General features: G+C 43.2%; 1 protein-coding gene across 1 annotated transcript; it reads right to left on the reverse strand.

Moving 5' to 3' along the window:
* Positions 1–218: 218 nt before the first annotated feature.
* PHF11 (PHD finger protein 11) lies at positions 219–23,039 on the reverse strand. Its single transcript, XM_071739015.1, has 12 exons — positions 22,918–23,039; positions 19,949–20,092; positions 19,251–19,370; positions 18,283–18,418; positions 16,701–16,808; positions 15,849–15,982; positions 12,934–12,980; positions 10,868–10,926; positions 8,953–9,019; positions 7,217–7,339; positions 6,059–6,130; positions 219–1,132 (listed from the first exon to the last, which is right to left on the reverse strand). The coding sequence occupies exons 4-12, from the start codon at positions 18,388–18,390 to the stop codon at positions 993–995; spliced, it is 858 nt and encodes a 285-aa protein (XP_071595116.1). The 5' UTR covers positions 18,391–18,418; positions 19,251–19,370; positions 19,949–20,092; positions 22,918–23,039; the 3' UTR covers positions 219–992.
* Positions 23,040–23,324: the final 285 nt, after the last annotated feature.

Raw genomic sequence — 23,324 nt, forward strand, 5'->3', positions numbered from 1 at the left:
AACCTCCAGTTACAGATTTTTACTGGTTATGGAGGGAGTACAGCTGCTGTCACAGGACCATGCTGCAGCCTGTCCCAACAAGTGGTGTTTGACAGCTCCTAAGGGCAGTGGGTCCCTCTGGCCAGCTCTGCGGCTGAGGAGCAAGGTGTAGTTAAGCCATGGGGTGACAGCATTACCCCTCCTCACCACCTCCTGGGCAGCATGACTAAACACACAGCTTTCTTAAAAACATTTTATTTGATTAACTTAATCTTTTGTTACTAAACAATGCTTTTTTGTATTCAAATTTTTTTAAGATAAAACATGTGGAAGTTGTATCCTTTCTTAATGGAGAAAGGAAGATACAGACCATTTTTTGATCCATTTTACACCGTACGTGTTTAGAGTATGATGCCAAACCTTTTCTAGTTGCCCATCAATGCAGTTTCACCACTGCCATTACAGCAGACCCAGCTACACATAAAGCAGTCAACCAAGAATCATTTCACTAAAAAAAACCCCAGACAACAAAAGTACACCTGTTTATCACTCAGAAGGCTTCTTTAAGTGCAAGTTCTGTTCCTTTATCTTCTTTGGCAAGCCAAAGCAGCAAGATGATCCTTTAGCTGTCATTGTCTCAATGCAGACAGTGAGGCAGCTACCAGAGGCAGGACCAGGCTCCCACAGGTAAAGTGACCCTCACCAAGTGTTCTGTGGCAGCTGATGCTCCCTTGTCTTTGAGAAAAGTCTTCATTGGAGCGTTGTGTTGAGCTTTAGAAAAGCCAAGTGTGGTCTGTAACACTCATTGATCCATGGCAAAATTTAAGGGACAACTTAACATTATTGCAACAGTGAGGTATAAAAACAAGTAAACACCCAGTTCTTGCTTGTGTCCCTGCTTTGGGGGGGCAGGACAGGGGGTGGGAATTACTTAGAAGCTGACTGGATGTGCTCTATGTTTTCTATCATTAAAAAATCCTAAATACTGACACCATCACAGACAGACAGAAGGGTTATTCAGACATTGTACTAGAAGTACTAGCAGTGTTCTCTTCGGTGGGAAGGACAACTTCCTTCAAGTCCTGAAGTAGCTCAATTTTGTTATCCAGTTTTTTCCTGCTTTCCAGAAGTTCCTGGAGTTTTTCCTCTGTTCCTATAAAGAAAGGTACAAAAGTTTTTTATTAATAAATGTAACTACTGCTCATTTAAAATACATGTTTAACACGCACTAACACTGCAGAGGCTACTTATGCTTAATTTAACCTACAATAAAGCCTCTGCCTTTAGCCTGAAACCCTGCAGTCATGGGCTGGGGGGTGTATGAAAGAGAGCAGATGAAGAAGCCAAGGACATCCCACAGGAGAGCTGCATACTTTGTCATTTATATATTGTGATCTCAAAACTGGCTGCATTGTGGGTTTTATGTTAAACCATCACAGCAAATGTAAAAATTATTTGTTTAGTTGCCAACTCAATTACTTTGCATATGAACTTTAACTGTTCCACTTTCAGAATCCACTTGTGAAATCCTCCAACAGAAATGTATTTTAAGTCTTTAAAGATAACATCTCTGAATTACACACTTAAGAGTCACAAGCCTAATGGATTTTAGCCAACAACAAAATTAAACCTAGAAAGAGATGGTTTGGACAACTGCATTCAACAGCCACATTCCCAGAAACACAGTCAAGAGCACTTAATGTTCCTGCTTTAGGCAAAATATTTACTGCCAGTATGCTGACCAGGTTAACCAAGTTCTTTGCCTTATTTGCAAAGTGCTGCCTGACAGGGTTTCCACTTCTCTCTACTGCTTCTCTTTCCCCAGTGCTAAAAACTGAAAAGAGGGAAAGCTCAGTAACAGGCCCTGCTGGAATTCAGAAGCGTTACTATAACCTTGCATTGTTAATTACAAGTTTTAAATTAGGCACTTGCTGTACCCCTGCACTTGGCTACAACAACCCCAGGCAATGCTGTAGGCTTGGGGAGAAGTGGCTGTCAAGCTGCCCAGAGGAAAAGGACCTGGGGGGGTGCTGGTCAACACCTGGCTGAACATGAGCCAGCAGAGTGCCCAGGTGGCCAAGAAGGCCACCAGCATCCTGGCCTGTATCAGCAGTAGTGTGGCCAGCAGGAGAAGGGAAGTGATGGTGCCCCTGTACTGGGGAACTGGTGAGGCCACACTGCAAGCACTGTGTTCAGTTGAGGTCCCCTGACTAGAAACAGGACATGGAATATGGGAAGAAATGTCTGAGCTGAGAGAGTAGTTAGGTGCTGGAACAGGCTGCCCAGGAGGTGGTGGAATCACCATCCCTGGAAGTATTTAAAAACCATGCAGCTGTGGCACTTCAGGGCATGCTCTAGTGGGTGATATTGAAATTGATATATAGATTGATATATAGAATTGATATATAGAAATTTTATTGTGAGGGGGATGTTGAGAGTTGGACAAGGTGATCTTAGAGGTCTTTTCCAACTGTGACATTTCTGTGATTCTGTGAATTGCTTGAGCAAGTCCAGAGAAGAGCAATAAAACTGGTGAAGGGTCTGGAGAACAACTCTTAAGAGGAGTGGCTGAGGGAACTGGGGTTGTTTAGTTTGCAGAATAGGAGGTTGAGGAGAGACCTTATTGCTCTCTACAACGACCTGGAAAGAGATTGTGGAGAGGTGGGGGTTGGTCTCTTTTCCCAGGTAATTCAACTCATCAACAATTCTATGATCCCATAAAGCATGCAGAAGTGTCAGTGACCTCCAAGCAGCAGAGTTACTCAGTGAACAACAAAAGTTTCCCTCACAGTGTGCAAGAATTCCAGAGTTAAGATTTTAGTTACAAGCAAAAAAAGGTGTTTTGTACAAACCTGAATATACTTTTTTAGGCGGCAGGGGGAAGATACTGAAGGAGGCCTTCAAAGTTGTAATGGTTAGTGAGGAAAGTAGCTCCAGACATTCACCCATGTTTGTTCTGAATTACAGAGCCTGAACCATTCTTAACTATAGATTTTTTTAGAAGGCTTTTGGCCTTCAGCCTGCCCCCTGCTTCTTCCTGTTGGTTCAGAAAGCCCCTCCCTGGTGCTGTTTGTGTGTGTACATGGAAGACTGTGCACATGAACTCTTTTATAATGCATTTTCAATTCTATTACCCAGTGAGGTTGAACATGGTGGGGGTTGGTCTCTTTTCCTATCAGCAAGACAAGAGGGCACAGTCTCAAGTTGTGCCTGGGGAGGTTTAGGTTGGACATTAGAAAGAATTTCTTTACTGAGAGGGTGATCAGACATTGGAATGGGCTGCCCAGGGAAGTGGTGGATTCTCCATCCCTGGAGATATTTAAAAAGAGACTGGATGTGGCACTCAGTGCCATGGGCTGGGAACTGCAGCAGTAGTGGATCAAGGGTTGGACTTGATGATCTCTGAGGTCCCTTCCTACCCAGCCAATTCTATGATTCTATGGATGTTGAAAGGGGACAGGCAGGACACTGGTAGTGTCCACTGCCTGCTGAACAGTCTGGGAGCTGCTCATCAGGGAGAAAGAAACTTGATGCCTCACCCTTGATCCGACAGAGAAAGGGGAGGGGACCTCACTTCTCTCCACCTCCCTCTGCAGTCAGGAGTCACATAGGACACTGCATCCATCACTGTCCCACCCCAGCCTGTGCCACTGTTTCACTCTGCAGCTCTCTTCACAGCTTGCCACAGGCAGCCTCTCTGGCATTTCCATTTGGTACCAAGTCTGTGTGGTTAAAAGAACTGATAGGCACCACCTGTGAAGGAAAAGCTGGACATGTCCAAGTGGGAGCTGGAGAAAACACTCTCAGAGAATATCTGGATATGACAGAACAAACAGCAAACACGACAACTGTGTTCCTGTATTCAGTGTACAGGGGACCTAAAGATGAAAGGAAGAGATGTGGCTCCATTTCTCTTGTGAAATGATGTGGCAGAAACAGAACCAGCCTAGAGAAAGAGGTCAGTGATGGGAATGCCAGTCCTATGGGAGTGCTTCCATAGCAGGGCAGATAGCAGACTGGGAACCTTCCACCTCGTGCAGGATATGACCCAAAGGGAAAACCATGAATTTCTATAAAACTGGGAATGGTTTGAGGAATGTGGACTTGGAATGACTGCACTCGCTCCTCCCTAAGCCAAGTGCTAAGAGGCTCTTGGTGAACATACAGGGCAGGTTTTAAAACAAAGTATTGCTGCCTGTGTCTGCACAACTGAACTGCAGAACTCACTGCTACAGAGCCCCTGGAAACAAACCCTGCAAGGGAGCTCAGAAGCTACTGGACAGACTGCAGACCCACAGAGAGCAGATGAAAGCTGATGGAGGTTTTGCTCCAAGCAGGACACACGACACCAGGGTGTAAAGCAAAACCTTTAGACACTTTTCCTTGGAGGAGAGAATGAGAACCTCCAATCTAAAAACTTGAAATTACTGATGAGAGGATGGCAGGTCCCACATCAAAAGTTTTAAAAGCAGTTGAGTTTGCAGTAAAGTTGCATGCTGGAGAACTGTTCATCCCTGTATATAAAAGAGATTTTTAAAAGCAGCATCAGCAAGTACAGTTACAGAGTAACCTCACTGTGCTGACATATAAGGCTTTAGGACAGGTTTTGCCTGATGACCCGGGAAGTAAAAAAAAAAAATATAAAATGGAAAAATGGATTGAAAGTAAAGCCTATCAAAATGACCCAAAAATCACCAGTTGCGGGAGAAGGTCAAAGACACAGTATTTATATTAGTCCTATTTTATTTAGTCCTAAACTTTGCACAGAGAGACTTGCTTGCTAGAGACTGGAAAACAGATTAGGACTGAAAAAAAATAAAAAGAAAAAAAAGAAAAAGAAAAAAAATCTGGTGATTTCCTTCTGTCCCTACAGTTTCCCTTACTGTAACTAACATTGTTTTCATTCCTCTCTGACTGGTTCACTTTAAGAGCTTGGATCAGTTTTGGAACCAACCCTGATGTGTTTTTTCATTGCTGACCTTGATGTTAAAAGTAGGCCAATGGTATCAGAGAGTTCAGTGCCACAGGAAGAACTGAGCTGCTCAAGTATTAGGAACCTGGAAAGGGGACAACTTCTACACATGAGAGTCACATGGTTGTGGTTGGTAGGTGCCAACATCAAGAATGTCTCCTGTAAGCTGAGAAGAGGATTAAATAATCAATGCAGCTGTGAAAGAAACAAGTGTGACCCAAGGTTGTGTCACATGAGGAGTTCTGACCAGAGATGTTTTCATGCCCTCAGATGAAGCACTGGTGGAACCCTGTGCTGGAAAACTCTGCCACAACAGTCAGTCCCAATCCAAAAAGAGGAATTTAAGTGTGAGAACAAGAGACAGAAGAGAGGAGCCTGGCACTTTCAGTCAAGTGAAGGGAACACATTAGCAAACATCACTTTCATGCACTGAACCTCAGCATTAGCTAATTAAACCCATTTCCCTTTTCACTGGGATAAACTGAAGCAGATGTTAGAGCAAAGCTGCTTATTGCTAGAGGGAGGCATGGGGAGCAAGAGACTTGCCTGTCTGAAAAGCAGCTTTAACATTGTCATTTACAATAGCCCAGACTGGAGTCCAAGCCACAGAGTTTCCTTCCGTATCAGTGCTCCCAAGAAATGGCTCCAGCCCTTGTTTTCGTTTCACTCTGAGAGCACTCAGCTGGCTTTTCAAAGCACATTACAACTGCCATCATAGCATTTAATGCTTTTAACCAGCTGAACAGCATTCCTCAGAGAGGAGCAGAGCTGAGGGGCAGGCAAGCTGCTGGAGGGAGGCTGCAGAGAGGGGAAATAACCGAAGCAGAACAGCACTGCACCCTGCTGGAGAGGGAAGCTCCTCTCTGGTGGAAACCCTTCGTGAAACTGTCACTTGCTTCCCCCTTCAGGTCAGCCAGACAAATTTAATATACTGTATTTCTAAAGATTCAGGTAGCAAGGGCTTCCATGCAATTAGTTATGGAATGCTGAAAAAAGTTCCTCAGAATTTTCATTTCAAATGGCTGCTCTATCAAAATGCTCAGAAGAAATCTCTCAATGTCAAAAACCATAACAACTGCTACTGCTCTGAAAACATTTTCCACATACCTGAGTGAGTATTTGTCAGTATATTTTCAAACAGTCCACAGTCAAAGAGTGAGATCACTGTCTCTTCATACTCTGGGGAAAGAGATAATTTGATTTAGTATTACTGAATCGAGGTTTACAGAACCCTTACATTAATGCAAAGCCCTATATTACAAGAAGCACAAAACAGTAATTACTTATTTTCTGTCATACCAATCACTTGAGACTTTAAGACGTCTTCCTTCTCATATGGTCTATATTGAGAAAGAAGGATCAATTTGTCAATTCTACAGCATTTTTTATAGTTCCAAAAAGAAACCAGGAGAGGGGACGGACCTACTGATTGTCCTTTCTTGGGTCTGCACCACCTGAACAGTCTGTTTAAAAATGAGGAACACACTTAATCATATTTCATTCCAGGGAATGTGTCAGGACTGCACGTGTAATGGCAGGGCTGCCCACACCAACTCCTCTTGACAGTTCACATGATAGGTGGGATGGTGCTATCACTGTTCAGTGTAAAAAACCTCAGGAATTGTGCCTCAGTTTCATTGTGCCTCAGGCTGCAAATGAAAAAATAGGGAACACCTCCAGAGATCATGTGCCCGTTAAGAGGTTTGTTTAATGGGAAATATCTTTAAAACCCTAATGGGTCCTGAACTGCACTGTTTCTAGCAGCTGAGGTCATGTTACATGCAAGCTGCTTATAAGGAAGGTTTAGCCAGGTGGAATATTTCATTTTCTACATGTTACTTCACATAAATCAGCATTCTTTTCAAATGGTATTATTCAGAAGTTTGTAAAGGTGGGAGCACTATAGGAGAGGAAGAGTTAATTTTATTTTTTTTAATGGTGTTGTGGACAAAGCAACATTAGACTGGAACCCTTTAAGAACAAAAGTGCTTCGTACAAGCTGATCCTTCAACTGATGAAACTCCCAAATTACACACTAACAGCTGATAATGAAGTTCTAACTAATCATCCAAAGACTTAAAACATACATACTCAGGGATTTTTCCTTCAAAGGAGAGTGCTGATATTAAGAGATAGCTGGTCCCTCTTTGAAGCTATAAGAACAACACAGACCTATAAAATACAGATAAACCTGACAAATAAAACCTGGCATTCAGGTCAGCATTTCTGCTCTAAGAGCAGAGTCCTCACCATGGGTGTCCATACCTGTTTCTGAAGTGTTGTCATCCATCAGTTTTTCCTGTGCCAGGTGAAGTGTGTCCAGCATCTCTTCAAATATGTCATCCAGAAGCCCAGCTTGCTTGCATTTCCTAACGAAGTCTATTCGGACTGTTAAAAACACAAAAACCACACTCTTACACAGGAGTGATCTGTACAGTGGGCTTTACTTGCTTCAAAAAGTAAAACTTTGGCTTAAGACCCCCTTTGAATAACCAATATTTGTGTAAATCCCTGGCTCCTGCAGGTACCCACTCAGCTCTTTTCAGTGGGAACAAAAGTGTGGTCAGGTAAACATAAGCTCTGCACTGGGTGTAAAATAACCTAAGCTCTAGATTTGGCTTCATTTATCAAAAGCAAATTCTTCCACAACCCTAAATGCACCACTCCTAAGGTCTTTTGACACCTCCTAATACAGGAAAAGCAAGGGATTTGCCTTGTTTTTATTTTAATTCCAGTCCTCAGGATCACACCGTAAGACTGAACAGGCTAGAAGATAAAAAGCAGCACAAAGTGAATCAGTATTGATTTGATAAGAAAATTAAAGCTACTTTTACTCTAAAGTGATCCAGGCATTAAACTCACTTATTACAGCCCATTTTACATGCCTACTTTGTCAAATTTGGATTCCTAGGGAAATAATTTTTTTTTCTTTATTTCAGAGCAGCAGGTCAGAGACAAGTTTCAGTAAGACCTATTTACTGGCCTGTTCAAAAGGACAGCCCACAGAAGTCTGCCAGTCTCCATTATAAACAATGTTATTTTTTATTTGAGACATCAGTGACAAAAGCAATGTCATTTCACTAACATGACCTAATAGTATTCCAGGATTCTTTGTTACTAAAAATTCAGGAAAAACATTAGGCAGCCATCTCCTGTTACAAATCATGCCCTGTGTAGCAAGCATAGCCATATATGCTGAATATTCACCACTAACACTTTCCACACTACAGAGCAACAGCATCATGGTGATAAAACAACTGGCTACAGGACTTCTGGGGTCTCCCAGAACCATGAAAACCCCAGAACCAAAGAATTGGTCCACTGGTTGGTTTCACTGCTGTAATATCATATTAGTTAAGAAATATACTGTCCTGTTAAGCACCCTATGTACACCAATAGTTCAAATTATTGATAAGCACTCAGTGGCCCTGTGGCAGTGTTCAGCTGGCCCCACTCCAGAGCTCCTCTGCAATGTTCCCTGAACTCCCCTCGTGCTGCTGGGTTACTGCTCAAGCCCTCTCCTCACAACACACCCTCCCTCTGCTCACCCACCCCCCCTGGCAGAACTGCACCCCTCCTTCAAGAGGGGCTCAGCACAAGGAGACTGAGGTGAAGGAGAAATTATTACATTTTAAATTTAACTGCACTGATAAGAGTGGAGGGGGGTCAGGCTGAGACACCTGTTTGCTGGAGACACACACACACTGCTGAACACAGCACCCAGCCACAGCAGGGGGTTATAAAAATTCCAGCTGAATTCACCAGCTCACATCACATAGCAAGTCTTGCAAAAGCACAGATTTGTGTGCTGCACAATTATTAAAACTGCACAGTCATTCTGCAAATCAGACTTCTGCTCCCTTGCCAGATCTTGGAGAGCCACTTGTCTCAGGAGAATACAAAATATCTTTGCAGCACTGCTGCTATCAACCTTCTCCAAGCTCTGGGCTTCAGCATGACAGATCACAGGATCTCCCAGGGGTTCTATAAACGAGTCACACCTTTATGCCTGTTGTTTTTTCTTTTTAGTATCTCTAAACTGTTTTCTTCTGTTGCCTCTTCTGCGCTCTGTAAGAAAATCAAAACAACATCATTGACATTTACTGCTCTGTTATCATTATCTTACCTCTACATCATCAGAAAGATAAGAAGCAGCCCATTTTCTGTGAACACAGTCAATTTTTCTGCCCAGTTAACAATATTCCTCTCTGGACATTGCTTTTAAAGTGGGAAACAAAAACTGCTTCAAAGCAAAACTCAAAAAGTCCAACATCTGGAGCACCACCCCCCTTAATTATTACTGCATTTGCAGATAGCACAGATACTAACAAATACCTACTGTTAATTCCTGGTGCAAATGCTGCTTTGCTTCCTAGACCAGGAAGGATCTGAGAGGAGAGGGGGAATATTTTTTCCTTTTTCTTTGGACAAGATGCAGTCATTCGCTGCTATTCCACATCATACCACAGCACCACAAGTACTTAAGCTCTGCCACAGAACCATCAGTGTAAAAATGCATCATGTAATCAATTTATCCTGAAGTTACAGACCCTGGAGGCCCTCAGCTTACTTGCAGTGTTTGTGCTGAATCTGAGATTGCTAGCTCTGGAGAGCAGCAAGAGCAGCACATTAGGCAACCAGGCTGGTGAAGGGACTCCAGCACAGATCCTATGAGGAGAGGCTGAGGGAGCTGGGGCTGTTCATCCTGGAGAAGAGGAGGCTCAGGGGAGACCTCATCACTCTCTACAACTCCCTGAAAGGAGGGGGTAGCCAGGGGGGGTTGGTCTCTTTTCCCAGGCAACTCTCAGCAAGACAAGAGGGCACGGTCTCAAGTTGTGCCAGGGGAGGTTTAGGTTGGACATTAGAAAGAATTTCTTTACTGAGAGGGTGATCAGGCATTGGAATGGGCTGCCCAGGGAAGTGGTGGATTCTCCATCCCTGGAGATATTTAAAAAGAGACTGGATGTGGCACTCAGTGCCATGGGCTGGTAACTGCAGTGGGAGTGGATCAAGGGTTGGACTTGATGATCTCTGAGGTCCCTTCCAACCCAGCCAATTCTATGATTCTATGATTCTATTACCTGGGTCACAGGTCTGTCCTAACACCTTGAACGTAAGTGGAATTACAGCTGAGAAATACCTGGAGACAAATAACTGACCCTTATGAAAGTGCTACATAAAAGCTGCAAAGATTGTTCACGTTCCCTCACACAACCTCCATTTGATCTCCAGGCCTGAGAAAAGCAAGTTTTTCCCAAGGAAAGCTGAATGCTAACTCCTCTAAAAAAGAGAAGCCCTGACCTCCCAAGAGTCAAAGGGAATTCCCACACATACTTCCACGGAGCTGAGCAAATCACCTCAAACATAAAATAAGCTGCATTCACAGGCTTCCTAACAACAGCCTCTAAAACAACTTCCCCAGCAACCAGAGGGATGCTCAGCTTCATAGCTCCCAAAACCTTGGGAAAGCCAAAGCAGAGCAAAGAAAATTTGCCACATTTACTATGGGTTTACAAACCGTAGTTTAAGAGACCAAGTAACCCATCAAAATCAGTTTTTCATGCAAACTGTGTCAAGCCCTAAGCAACAATCTGAGGGCTGAAGTACTCTGAAGAAAAGAAGCCCCCAAGGGCAGCTCTTTCAGTCATGTCAACATCACAGCCACTGAGTCAGCCTGGTTCAGAGGTTCCTGCTCTGTTCGTGCCATGTCACCAGAGGGCAGCCTTGGCTCTGCCTGAAGCAGCTCCAAATGCAAACAGTTCTGTTCAGACAGAACGTCAAGCAAGGCAGCTGAAAAAGTTACTGTTTCTATGAGGAAATCTCATATTGAATACACTGTCAAAATACTGCACTCAAAAAGTCCTTTGCTGCAGCAGATGTGGGCTCACTGTTAGAAAGACTTAAAGTCAGAATTACCATTTGTTGTGTGATGGTGGAAGATTTCAGTGCATGTCTTCTCCTCTTACTAGCTCTATCTAGGAATCAAGAAACAACAAAGGAAAAAATGCATCAGCCTCAGCACATCACTCAAATTCTCTCTTATCCCCAAAAGATACAAAAGTGAGGCCCTTTGGAATGCAAGGCAAGAGTATGCTTCAGCTTCCCCAAATGCCTGACATTTCAGTGAAATTCCTATTATTTTCATATTAGAAAAATTACAAGCCTGAACCATTAAGAAGTGCAAATTACTATAGCATTAGGTATCACTTTGCCTTTTAAATTCAGTATGAAGCAAAACTCCAGTTTTTAACATCAGATTTTTGATTGTGGCAAAGTGAACTGATTGTCCCCAGCAGCAGCATTACCTTTACACAGTACAGACTTCACACAGATTTATGAATGATTACTGTTTGGGTTTTTTTTTAGTCAAACCTTGTTTATGTTAATACATCCTGAAAGTTAAGACCACATAAAGAATTATTTTAAGTGTCCCAAAGACATATCAATGGTATTAGGATTTTCAGTTGGCATGATGCCCTCCTAGAAAGCCTCCAGACCAATCTGACTTCCAAGTTTAGTATTATTTATGCTACCAAGTGTTTTTAGTGACATTTAGTGAGATCTCCACGAGATCATTTGTTTTCACCCTGTCACACTGTTATCAGCATGCACCAGCCCCTCTCCAACACTGTAACTGCAGCTGCTGAAAACAGAAAAAGCATCACAACCAGAGGACAGCTCTGGCAAGGAAGACATTGCAGGAGCAGAGAAAGCTGGAGAAGAGTTCAACCACCCACAAAAACCTCTGTGGGGCAGTATATTCCCTTCCTGTTTAACTCAACATCCTCTGGGCACCACTTAGACAGATTTTCCTCATAGAAATCATCCTTTTAAGAGGAATGAGGAGCTGCAGTTGGTACAGGAGGAAGGTGGTTGAAACACATTGGGTTTGGGGTATTCTTTAAGTATGGTGCTGAACATTTGCAATTTTCATGGCCTGAAAGGAAATCATAGCCTCTCACTTCATCCAAAATAAAGCTGGGTACCCTAATTTGGAGCAGTTTAGAAGAGGTACAACAGGCTGCTTGCTGTCTAGCAGGGCATCTTTGCTCTGTGGTAGGATCTCGGTTTTTCCTGATGTTTGCCTTACAAAACAGGAGCAACACAGTCTGAAGATCAGCCCAACTCTTCCTGCACAGCATTATTTCATTTTTTTACGTTTGATAGCCTTTGCTCTAGGTACATCCAACTTTTCCAGTTAAGCTGAGGCTTGAAGCCTGCTTCCAAGTCCAAAATGCCCTCCCATCCCTGCTTGGGTCCTTAGGCACACTCTGTCCTCTTCAGATCATGCAGCAAAGCTCTGACATTTCAGCACAGTGGCCAGTCTAGAACACACTCTTGTGCAATTGAGTGCAATCGTTTGCATTAGGCTAACAAAGTCACAGCTAATTAAGTGAGATTCCTGACTACCACTGAATCAGCAAGGACCAGGACTCCCAAATTAAGCTGTGTTTCCACAGCAAAGGAAGCAGTCCTTAAAGAGACAGTGTTTAACCCTTTCATTACATTTAAAAAGCATTTTGGGATCCTCCAGAATGAAAGGTTCTATTTAAAAACTACTGCAGTGAATACAGAAGATGCAAATATGAACATTTTAATGTAACTACAGATAAAAATCCCAAGGTGACCACTATTCTAACAGCCCTCTCTTTGCTAATCAGGTGCAATCCATCTCACATGGATTTTACAAGCTGCTTGGGCCTATTGCCTGCACAGTCAGAATAATTCCAGAAAGGATCAGGTCCACAGTGTTTTGAGGAAAGTCCAGGGAAGATCAAATATAAACATTTCCTACTTAAAAAAAATAAAAACTTGATTGATGTGCATACACATGGATCTCAACCACACCACTCTCTAGAGGATTAGAAATCCACTGCTGTTTTAAAGGTGCAGTAATATTTATTCTGTTCAAATGAGTTATTGACTGTAGGATGAAAATTTTTAAAACAAATTACATCAATGAAGCCATTAAAGAAACTCACCATAGTGATTGGTCCTATTGCCTGGGTCATGTTTTGTGCAGAACACTCTAAAATTTAAGTTCAATTTTAAGAAAAAGAGAAAAAGCATTAATAAATATGTAAACAGAATTATGCTGGCTGACTTTAACAGATACTTTCCCCTCTTTTCAATGAACCTAAGCTGAAAGATGTTTAAAAACCTATCAGGACTTTTGTTCATCATTATTCACCTAGGAAAGCACCTACTGTAAAGTCATACATGCAGAAGCTTGTGTTGGTACTATTACAGTCTCAGTGGACTCTGAACACTGAAAGCTGTGATTCATCAGCTCCATTATCCCACTCTGCCTGGACCTGCTCACTGTTCAAACACTGAGTCAGACACATTTCACCTTGTGTGCCCACCACTGTGGTAGAAGGACTCCTCCTGAAGTGCCTTATTAAAATTAGATTAATGCTGTCAAGATTAAATACTCCAGTACTAATATCACTTGACTGTAGCTACTGCAGTTGTGCCCCCTTGTCCTGGCCAGGTCCAGAACCTCTTTAGAGATATCTGCTTATCAGTCAGCTTGAATGTACAAGCCCTGCATGATGTGGTGGCAGGGCCACGTGGCACTGCACTGCACACACAGCAGAGATGTCTGTGCCCCTCCCTTTCCACTGTGCCCAGTGCTGATGAGGTGATTCCCATATCATAAGGAAGGAAGGTGCCACCCAGTTTGAGATCCAGTAGCTTAAAGCTGCTCAATCCATTCATTCCTTAAAGACTTCAGCCATACATGAGGTGGAAATATTTTCTCTGGTTCTAGGAGAGCAATGTGAATTCCTCAGAAAAGGCAGATTATAAGAAATACAGTAGAAACTTTCCTTATCTTCTGGACACAATAATATCTGAAGAACATGAACCAGCTTCCATAATATGCCTTTCTTACAGAAGGATCCCAAATCACTTTTTCAGCAAAATGGCCTTGCCAAGAATGTGGTTTAGCTGATCTCTTCATTACGAATCTTTGTGCCAAAACTAATGCACAAGTGTTTGGAAACAATTTTTAAAGGGAAGTGCATCTTGTAGAACATATTCTAATTATAGTCATTCTTTTATTTTAACAAAAACAGAAGTACTGACCTTAGAAATAGTCTGTTTCCTTGATGAGACAGCTTTTTGGCATGAAATTAATTTTGATGCCCCATATATATATGCACACCTAACAATGGAATCAGAAACCCAAGTACTAGAGGCACCTTATTTACATCCCTGATTTTCTAATATTGCCCTCTGGTGGTTGGTTCTTTCCTTCCCTCCCTTTAATCCTATTCTTTTCCAGTGTTAAAAAAACAACTTTCTTAAGTATAAGAGCATCTTATAAATAACAGACAATACCTTACACTACTCAGACCCCTTTGCTTGGAACCACTTCCTTACTACTACTTTTGCAAGAGAAGTGCAGGGGGCTGTCAATCCACATCCACTGCTTTTCAAGTCCTGTTCATTTTCTCTCCAACACTTACAAGTTAGCTATAAATTTTGTGCTTTATTTATGCCACTGATTCTGTGCAGAAGTCTTTGGGTTCAAATCCCTGAAACCCACCTCACCATCATTTTCTAATCCAGTTCTTTTTTCATCCCTTCAGTTCAGGTTGCTATAGCCTATATTTCTATAGAGGACAAGCAACTGGTCTCACACAGTGACTTAACACAAGGCATTTTAAAGGGTTCCTCTTCCAAACCTCTAAGGTCACTGTGTCAGAAAACCAACAAATGAAACAATAACATTTAATGACTTCTTCACCAGTTTGTATCTAGATTTTATCAGTCTTATTTATTTCTCAGTATCTTGAGAAGTTCAGACTTATTCAGCCTGAGGTACCCTTTCTAAAGCTCTATGATATGAAAGCCATTTATTCTGTGATCACAGAAGCTTTCCCTCTTCCCAGCTACACTCTTTCATAAGCTTTGCAGATTCCAAAAGACTTTTATCAGCATAAATTAAATATTTCATCTTTGCTACAGCTGGGCCTACAGCCTTGAACAATGATGTTATTTGATTTGGACTGAGAGGCCTAGTGCAGCAGAGTGGAGTGCAAGTCTTTAGACACAGACAGATCCATCTCTACTGCTAAGTGTTGCACTAGTTCACCTCTTCCTGAAAAAAATAGTTAATAGATGGTCAGATAAATTAATCTAACACTAACATGGTCTCTCTGGCCTTGCAAAGAAATAGACAGCAAGAGTTCTATGCAACTCAGACTTTACTCTAACTTCAGCGTTCCAAAAAGTCCCTAAAGGCCCAATTTCTCAACTCCTTGGTCTGTGCAGTCTAAAGAATTCAGATCATCTACCAATGGCAACACAGGCAGCCTGACAGCAGCAGATACCAGGGCCAGCATGATCAGAACAGAAAATTCACTTAAGGTCTTCTAATTGTGTTAATGCCAGCAACGTACTTGAAATGCAGAAGGTCTTCAGTGGGAATAAATTGTTCTCTCCTAGAATATGAAGGCAAAACTACCAGAATTTGCCTAATATGAATAGATCCAGAAGTGCTGTAGCCTCTCTGTGCTTGGACTACATTCACTGAAACTTCTGAACAAACAGAAATTGATAATTTGAGTGACAGTAATAAAAATCCTGATCCTTGAAGACTAGCTGGATAGCCAGTAAGGACTGACTTTACTGGTTTTTTTTTTTTTTTTTTGGTCTAGCAACCTTTCAGGTGTGTTGCAGCCTCAAACACTGAACAGATTCCTTCCCAGTGCTGTGACGTTTTCCTGTGAAAGGAAAACACTTCCCCTGTTGCTTGTGAACAGAGGCTCAGGCATCACTTAGGAGAGCATAACAGTACTTTTTAAAAAAACACCCAATTGTTACGTCTCTTTTTCTGACACCACCACCAAAACCTTGACAAGAATGAGGAAAAAATTTGGTTAAATACCGGTAGACTCCATTTACTTCATCTGTTTCTATTGCTGCATCATCACAGAGTGCACAGAAGTAGTGGTAGCTCCTGCGGCAGGCCCTTTCCTCACAGCCCACAGTGGCTCCTTTCTTGCGGCAGAAGTTACACACCTGGAACAGGATGAGGTTCAGCAGGTAAGCACTGCAAACAGACACTGAAAATCCTGTCATACAAATACTCTCCTCTATGGGAAAACCAAATCTTTTGTTGCAAGTTGCCTCTGTGTAACTGATCTGGCAGGTTATTTCGTTAACTTTTTTAAAGTCCTGCCTCTATTTCACACTGATCAATTTGTAAAACAACGCCAAAAGCCATGTGAGGACACCGGGCAGCTTCCTCCTCTAAATCTTGCTCAACTTATTTCAGCACCTATTGGTATTAGTACTTGTATTTATGCTTTCTAGGCAAAATTAACATTGTAAAGAATTCCACCCAGCTGGCAAGGGAGGAGGACAGCTGAGGACAAAGCCAGTAAGAAAAAACTCATCTTGACAACTCTCCTTCTGCTAAAAAAAGGTGTTTCCCTTGACACATACGAATTGCATAATTTTGTCTCAGGCAACGACTTAGTCCTTCACCAAAGTTTCTTAGGAGACCTCAATCAAGGATTTAGAGGCCAGAAAAACACACATTTTAATACAAAATTAACTGAATTTCAGCAAATATAAAGTGAAGTCAATATTTCTATCTCTAAATCTGTAATTCCCCGAATCTTAGTAGAACAGAAGGACAAGGTGTTTTTCTGCCTTTTTTTCCAAGGATAAACCAGGCCAGATGGCTGTCAACACCATGAGATAAGACTAAAGTGCAGATTCAGAAACTCCTTACCAGCCTCTTTCCTCTCTTGAGTTCTTTCAACACAGATGCCACATCAAACCTAATATCCAGATTATCTGGGTTATACTCTTCAGATTCCACAAATCCTGAGGAAAATAACTTAAGACAAAAGACATAATATAATTAATTAATTGAGGGACTTGGTCATCAATGCAGAGAAGACTCTTACACTTGCCCAGCTAAGAAGGTAGATTTTTCTGTTTTTTAAGAGTTTTCAACTACAATGAACAAGAAGCTGTGTGTAAACCTTTTCCCCAGTCAAAAGAAGTTCCTCTGTCTGAGATTTCACATAACCCAAAGGTGAACTACAAAAAGATAACAAGGTGAGAAAGTGAACTTAGTAAGTGGGAATGAATTAAAGTCTGGAAGCCCAGGCTGTCCAGAGCAAAGAGAAGAAGCTCTTCAGCCAACAGACCCCCATACTTTGAACATCTTATTATCTGCCCCATTGTTCAGCCTTACAGCTGGATGCAACATTTCTCCATAATAAAATTTCCATACAGTCCAATATTGGCAACAGTTGACTACATGAGAAATATTAGAACGTTGTACAGAGCCTGGGCAAAACTCAAAAAAAAAAAAAAAAAGTATATGTGCACATTCAGGTCACTTCCTATAGAAGTGCTGAGTCATTACATTAAGCATGGAAGGGGAGGTTCTCAGCAGCTTTTTTGTAATCATTATATATAGCTAGTACCCAACTACAAAAGCTACTCTTTTGCCAACTGGCAGGCACAGTCTGTCTGCTCAGAAGGTGACAGATAGCCAACTGCAAAAAAGCCAAACAGTACAGAGAAGCCTAAGGCAGAAAAATTAGTTTAGCTGTTGAAAGGGAGGGGGAAAAAAAAGTAAAAGTTTCAACAACTGAAGGAATATTATACCCATAAGAAAACCAGCTACAAGAAAAAATTCCAAGTACATCCAAGAAAAAAAAAAAAAAAAAAGTAGAACAAAATAAAGATGTAAACAGAGAACCTGCAAGAGTAAGAAGGCTGGAACCATGAGAGCCAGGATGTGTTGTAGCAAGAGATGCATCTCCTGCAATAAGCAGCCCTCAATGCAACAAGAATATAGCATCTGTAGTTAATTCTACACACCAAGAACCAGCTCCACTAGGAATTTGGAATAAAGGAGGCATTTTGACAGCAACAATTGCAATTATGTTCTAGGGTCACAGCATGCTTAGAGCTTCACAGGTATTTTTTATATATTTATTCCTTATTTTATATAATGGACAGACTGAGAACTTTTTTTTTTCCTTCATGTATCAAGTGGTGTGAACATCTTCACATCCTGCAAAAGGTTTAAGTACACAGCTTATTTAAGTTCTAGTTCCTACTGTCTAGAACCACTGAGCAGGAACAGACCTGCATGAAAACACCAGAAATCAACACGTCCAGCTATGCAGACATGTTCTCCTCCTCCTCTCCAAAATTCTGGCCATGCCCTATTGTTTTTCAGTCTAATATAAGCTTGCTGGCTTGGGTAACACATCTTTTAATTCAGACACCATTGCAGAGTCATAAAACAGAGAAGCAGTGGAAATTTCCCCTTTAGCCTTTCTGTCACTCACCAGACAATGCTGATGAGCAGCAATATTTCTCTCCTTGGCAATATACATGACAGACCCAGCCTCCCCTTCTGGGCAAAAGGCACACGTTCTTCTCACCATCTTCGCCATTATCCAGAAAATACCTAAAGCAGGAAAACTGGGACAAAGCACAAAGCAATTGATGCAACCATCCAGGCAGGATGAAAATAGGAAATAAGAGCTTCCTAGCACTTGTCCTCTAACTGTTCCTCCATCTACATCCCCCTGAACCTTGGTGCTTTGTTCCTCCAGGAACAAGCACCAGTAGAATAGGCAGAGCCTGCTCTTGGGATAGCAGTGAGATGGAAACCAGCTCCCAGCAGGTCCAGCAGCCAGCAGAGGAGGAAAACTGTTTTATTACTCTTGAAAAATCACAAGACAAGGGTGCTGATACAAGAGCTTTTAAGCTTTCTTTACAGTATCTGCTATAACAACAGGCCCAAGAGTGAGTCAACAACTCACAAGACATGCAGGATGTGAAACTCCTTTTATTTGGAGGAGACGAATCATTCATAGTGGGGCTTTCCTTAATCCAGCTCTAGAGGTCAAGTGAGAAGTCAACCAGAGCCTTGCAGGAGTTCACAAAAATCAAGCAAGAAACACTAATTCCTGTCTATAAAAATGATGTAGCAAAGAAGAGTGGAGAGGCTGGCAAGTAAAAGGAGGCAGATGACAACAATGGAAATGAGAGATCTGAACATTCTCAATGAGGTGGAGCAATAACAAAAGTGAAATAATTTTCTCTGTACCCTGTTTTGCCCCATGGACATCTGTTCTCTTTTTCTGGCAATATACACTCAAGTCTTAATTCTTCTTCTCCAGTCTTTTCCCCAGCAGCTCCAAAATTTTAAGGACAGCTACTTATTTCACCAAACAGTCTAAATGCTTCTAGATAAGCCTTTACCCACATCCCCCACATCACACCACACACATCACAGCAGAAGGCTTACTTTGTCTGTGGTTTCTGTGCAAGTCCACTGCAGAAATCTTCAGCAATTTCCCACTCCTACTAACTGTGGTTCTCCAAACTGCCTTTTTGCTGGATTTGTCACCTCTGACAGCACAAACTCCTGTAGGATAAGGGCGAGAAAGTCTGCTTTCATTACCAAGAAGTAGGAACATTTGAAGTTAAAATTATTCTAGTGAGGGAGAGGCAGTAAGGTCCAAATACAATACAGGAAGGAAATCCCACAGTCCAGCAAATTATGCACATCTTGCTGTGCCTTTCAACTGTTTCCATGAGTTCCCATCTCCCTCCATAAAATGGAGCAGGTAGTCTCAAGTGAGAAGACTAGAGCACAGGGGCATTTTTTTTCCTCTGACTCTGCCAACAAGAATTTACTTCATTACAGAAAGACACTTCTGAGTCTACACATATCTAGGATTTCTCCCTCCCTGTCCTTCTATCTCTTGTGAACAAGGCAAGGTAGAGACTGATTTCCAATATCCATCCATACCGCAATTATCACTTCAGTCTCAGAAGTTAAGCATTACATAAATACAACAGGAACAAAGAGGAATGTAGAGAAATAGCAGTATAAGAAAAGAATAAAACAGAAAAAAAAGATAGAAAGATATTAAAAAGCAGAACAAGATAGAATTTGAATGGTCTAGAATTCAGCAAAAGTTCTCTGCAGCAAACTAATACCTGGAATCGACGTAGATACATAGGCCCTGCTCAGGCCTAGTCAGAGGATCCAGCTCCAGGGGCTCTGGGAATTTCGTGAGGAAGACCCTAAAGGTGGGGACTCCAGTCCCAAGTGTTCTTACTGGCTCAGGAGAAATCCTGGTGCTGCAGGGGAACGGATAAAACACTCAGTCAAGGTCAGACTTTGGGTTACTACAGTGCCTTTCCAGGAACTCTGGAGCACTGTGAGGACATTCCCCAGTGCAGGAGCAGCCAGCCAGATCTGCTGCCCTGTTCAGCTCAGTTTCCTCTCCCCCACAGCAGCACTGCCTTGGCCCTGTGCTCTTCCCCACCCTTCTGCTACAGGTTACTGCCAGGGATGTGACACTGAGCTCAAGAGGGCAAGGGATCCAGCTGGCTGCTCTCAAGCTGGCAGAGGCTCAGGGCATGGTTCCACCTCCATTGTTTAATTACATTTTGCCTAAACAACCCCTTCCTTTCACAGATCTTAAGCCTGCTGCTCACAAATTCCGTTGACATCCCAGGATCTGCCTGAATCATTGTTCTGTGCTCAGCTCCTCCAGTAACACCCATGACAGCACAGAACTTATTCTTCCTCATCCTGTCCTTTTTCATGTTGGAGAACCTGAAACTGTTCAGTTGATGCTTGTACAGAAGTTGCTCTGCACTTTTTATCATCCCTGTCACTTCTCTTCTCTACTCCTGTTCTGTTCCAAGAGGAACCAACGACCTTCAGAAAGAGTGGGCTACCATTTACAACACAAAGTCACAGTGGAATTATGTAATTTCCTCTTTTTTTTTTTCTAAATAATTCTTAAGATTTTAATCACATGTTGGACTGCTTTGGAACACATACCTGCCACTATCACAGAACTACATATTATAGTCCCCCAGATCTCTTTCCAAAATGGCATCAGGTAGTACTGAGGACATCAGCATTATGACTGTTGCTCCGACATGCCCCATTTTCCACTTATTTTAGATTTTCATCTGTTATTTTAGTCAAATAACGTGCTGTCACAAACTCCTTCTGCACCCCTTTGTTGCCAGGTTTCACTTTCATTGCCACAGAGGCAAACTGTAGGAACCCAAGGTGGTAAATTCATCTGTAGCAGCTGGAGGCCTTTCCACTGCCCTCCACTACTGACAGAGCAAACAAAGCTGCAGAGCAGAAGAGGGAGCAGAAGCAGCTAATGGAACAAAGCAGTGCCTCTGGCTGCTGCTCTGGTACCTGTGCCATTTTCTACAAGCAGGGGTTTGGGTTTTATTTTTATTTTAAAAATCAGGAAAAAAAAGAAAGCAGGAAGTAAAAAGGCATGAAACCACTGCTGCACCTACACAGGGACTGTGCCACTGCCAGAAACTGAAACAGAAAGTAAAAAGGGAGGAGACCACTGCTGGCAGTGCAAAGGGAATGTGCTACTTGCAAATACACTTTGCTGAAACCTTGCCTAAGTATTTCCTCTCCAAAGACAAATTTCGAAAGCATCATTTCACACAAATACACACATTTTGAACAGAGGGAAACCGAGGCACTGAATGTCATTTAAAATGTCTGTAGGGATGTAAGAAGAACCCAAGTGCCCCCAACTTTCAGTGCACCACCTAAACCCCCTGCCCTTGCTCCTGCTCTGTTCTCCTCTTCACCTCAGTAGAGTGAAGGAGTTATTTACTGAAGTGGGGAAAAGGAAGGAAATTATGCAACTATTTCCCTATACTTGTTGTGTCCTCCATTTTGCACTGTGTGGGGAAAGATGCACTGCCTGCTGGTCATGTATTAGCCAGGTGTGATCTGCACGAGCACTCCTTTGCTCTTCACCAAGTCATTAGCATCACAAACACACCCAGCCTTTGCAAAGCTCTCAATTCAAAAAAGAAATCCATCTTTCTGATCACCTTTCACTTGCTACAGCAGGGATCTTTTTAAAGATCTAAAAATTATCTCTTTTAGAAAGGTATATATTAAAATATCTGATCCAAGTGATGGAGGGTTTCTTATCTCATCTAAGCTCCCACCCACTTGCAAGATCACGAGCTGGAGATGGAAGGGACCTTTAAAAACCATATAGTTCAAAAGCCCCTGCCATGGCAGGGATATGTGGTGTCACTAGACCAAGTTACTCAAAGCTCCATCCAACCTTACCTGACCACTTCCAAGGAGGGGACATCCACAACTTCTCTGGGCAGCTTGCCCAGTGTCCCACTACCACCTTACAGTAAGGATACAGTAAAGAATTTCTTCATTATATCCTATCTAAACCTACCTTGTTTCAGTTTAGAACTGCTATTCCTTGTCATGTCACCACCTGCCTTGGTAGAGTCTTTTTATTCTAAGCACCCTTCAAGCATTAAAAGGACTCCACAGGGTCTCCCTGGAGCCTTCTCCAGGCTGAACAACCCCAGCTCTCTCAGCTTGGCTTCACAGGAAAGGTGCTCCAAACCATCTTCATGGCCCTCTTCTGGACCCACTTCAACAGGCCCATAGCTTTCCTGACCTCAGGGCACTGTGGGAGAGGTTTGGATGTTAAGAGGCCCACAGTTTCACCCTGACGTGAACGCCCCTGACCCTTCACAAACATCCAACCCTTTACCGACAAAGTCTCTTTCAGCATTTTAAACACAGCGGTGTCATTTTTAAGAGATGAACAATTCCCATTTGGGTTACAAGCCTGAAGGAGAAGGACACAGACTGCCCCTCCACCGACCTGAACACCGGGGAGCCTAAGGGAGGGCTGGGAGATGATTTTTACCCTCAGGCCCCTATGCTTCGAGGCCTAGCAGGACTAGTCCCTACCTGGTTGGGCCTTGCCCCCCGGGAGGCCGAGGGCCGAGACAAGGCCCAGCCGCTGCGTGGCCTCCAAGCCGAAGGCCACCGCTGAGCGAATCCCGGGGGGCCGCTCACACAGCCTCTCCCCAGCTTTCACGCACGTACCGACCCTATCCCGTCCCGTGTGGGCAGCGGAACTTACCGCGGGGCGTCGGGAACCATCCATCCATCCACCCCCCGTCCTCACGCACCGCTCCGCCCCGCACCGCCCCGACTGCCGCTCCCCGCCGCCCCTCCCCCGTCCCCACCCTCCCGCGAGGGAGTGGGCGTGCCCAGCGCGGGCTCCGCCTCCCGCCCCGCCTTCCTCAGCGCCGATTGGCTGAGGCTGCGGATGCGGAAAGGGCGGAGGGAGGGGGCGGGGGCGTGATGACGTAGAGGCGGTCACGTGGTAAGGGAGAGGCGCTCAGCCCATCCGACCGCCTCCCGCGCCTTTGGGCGTGCCTGGGGCCGGTGGGTTGAGGGTTCGATACCCGCGCCCGACAGTCCCGGTGCCCGCTGTAGGGCAGCCGGTTACTCATGGGGACATCCCGGGTTCTCCCACCTTTCCCC

This window comes from Heliangelus exortis, chromosome 1 (genome assembly GCF_036169615.1).
Source record: "Heliangelus exortis chromosome 1, bHelExo1.hap1, whole genome shotgun sequence".
In the NCBI taxonomy this organism is placed as follows: Eukaryota; Metazoa; Chordata; class Aves; order Apodiformes; family Trochilidae; genus Heliangelus; species Heliangelus exortis.

Bases quoted from the DNA above. Each gene is read 5' to 3' on its own strand.
- PHF11 (XM_071739015.1), bottom strand. From the start codon at position 18,390: ATGGCGAAGATGGTGAGAAGAACGTGTGCCTTTTGCCCAGAAGGGGAG. The intron at 15,983-16,700 runs GTAAGGAGTTTC...ATCCTGTTCCAG, and splicing joins TCAAGAGAGGAAAGAGGCTG to GTGTGTAACTTCTGCCGCAA. The intron at 9,020-10,867 runs GTAATTCTGACT...ATTTTCTTACAG, and splicing joins CCACCATCACACAACAAATG to AGCGCAGAAGAGGCAACAGA.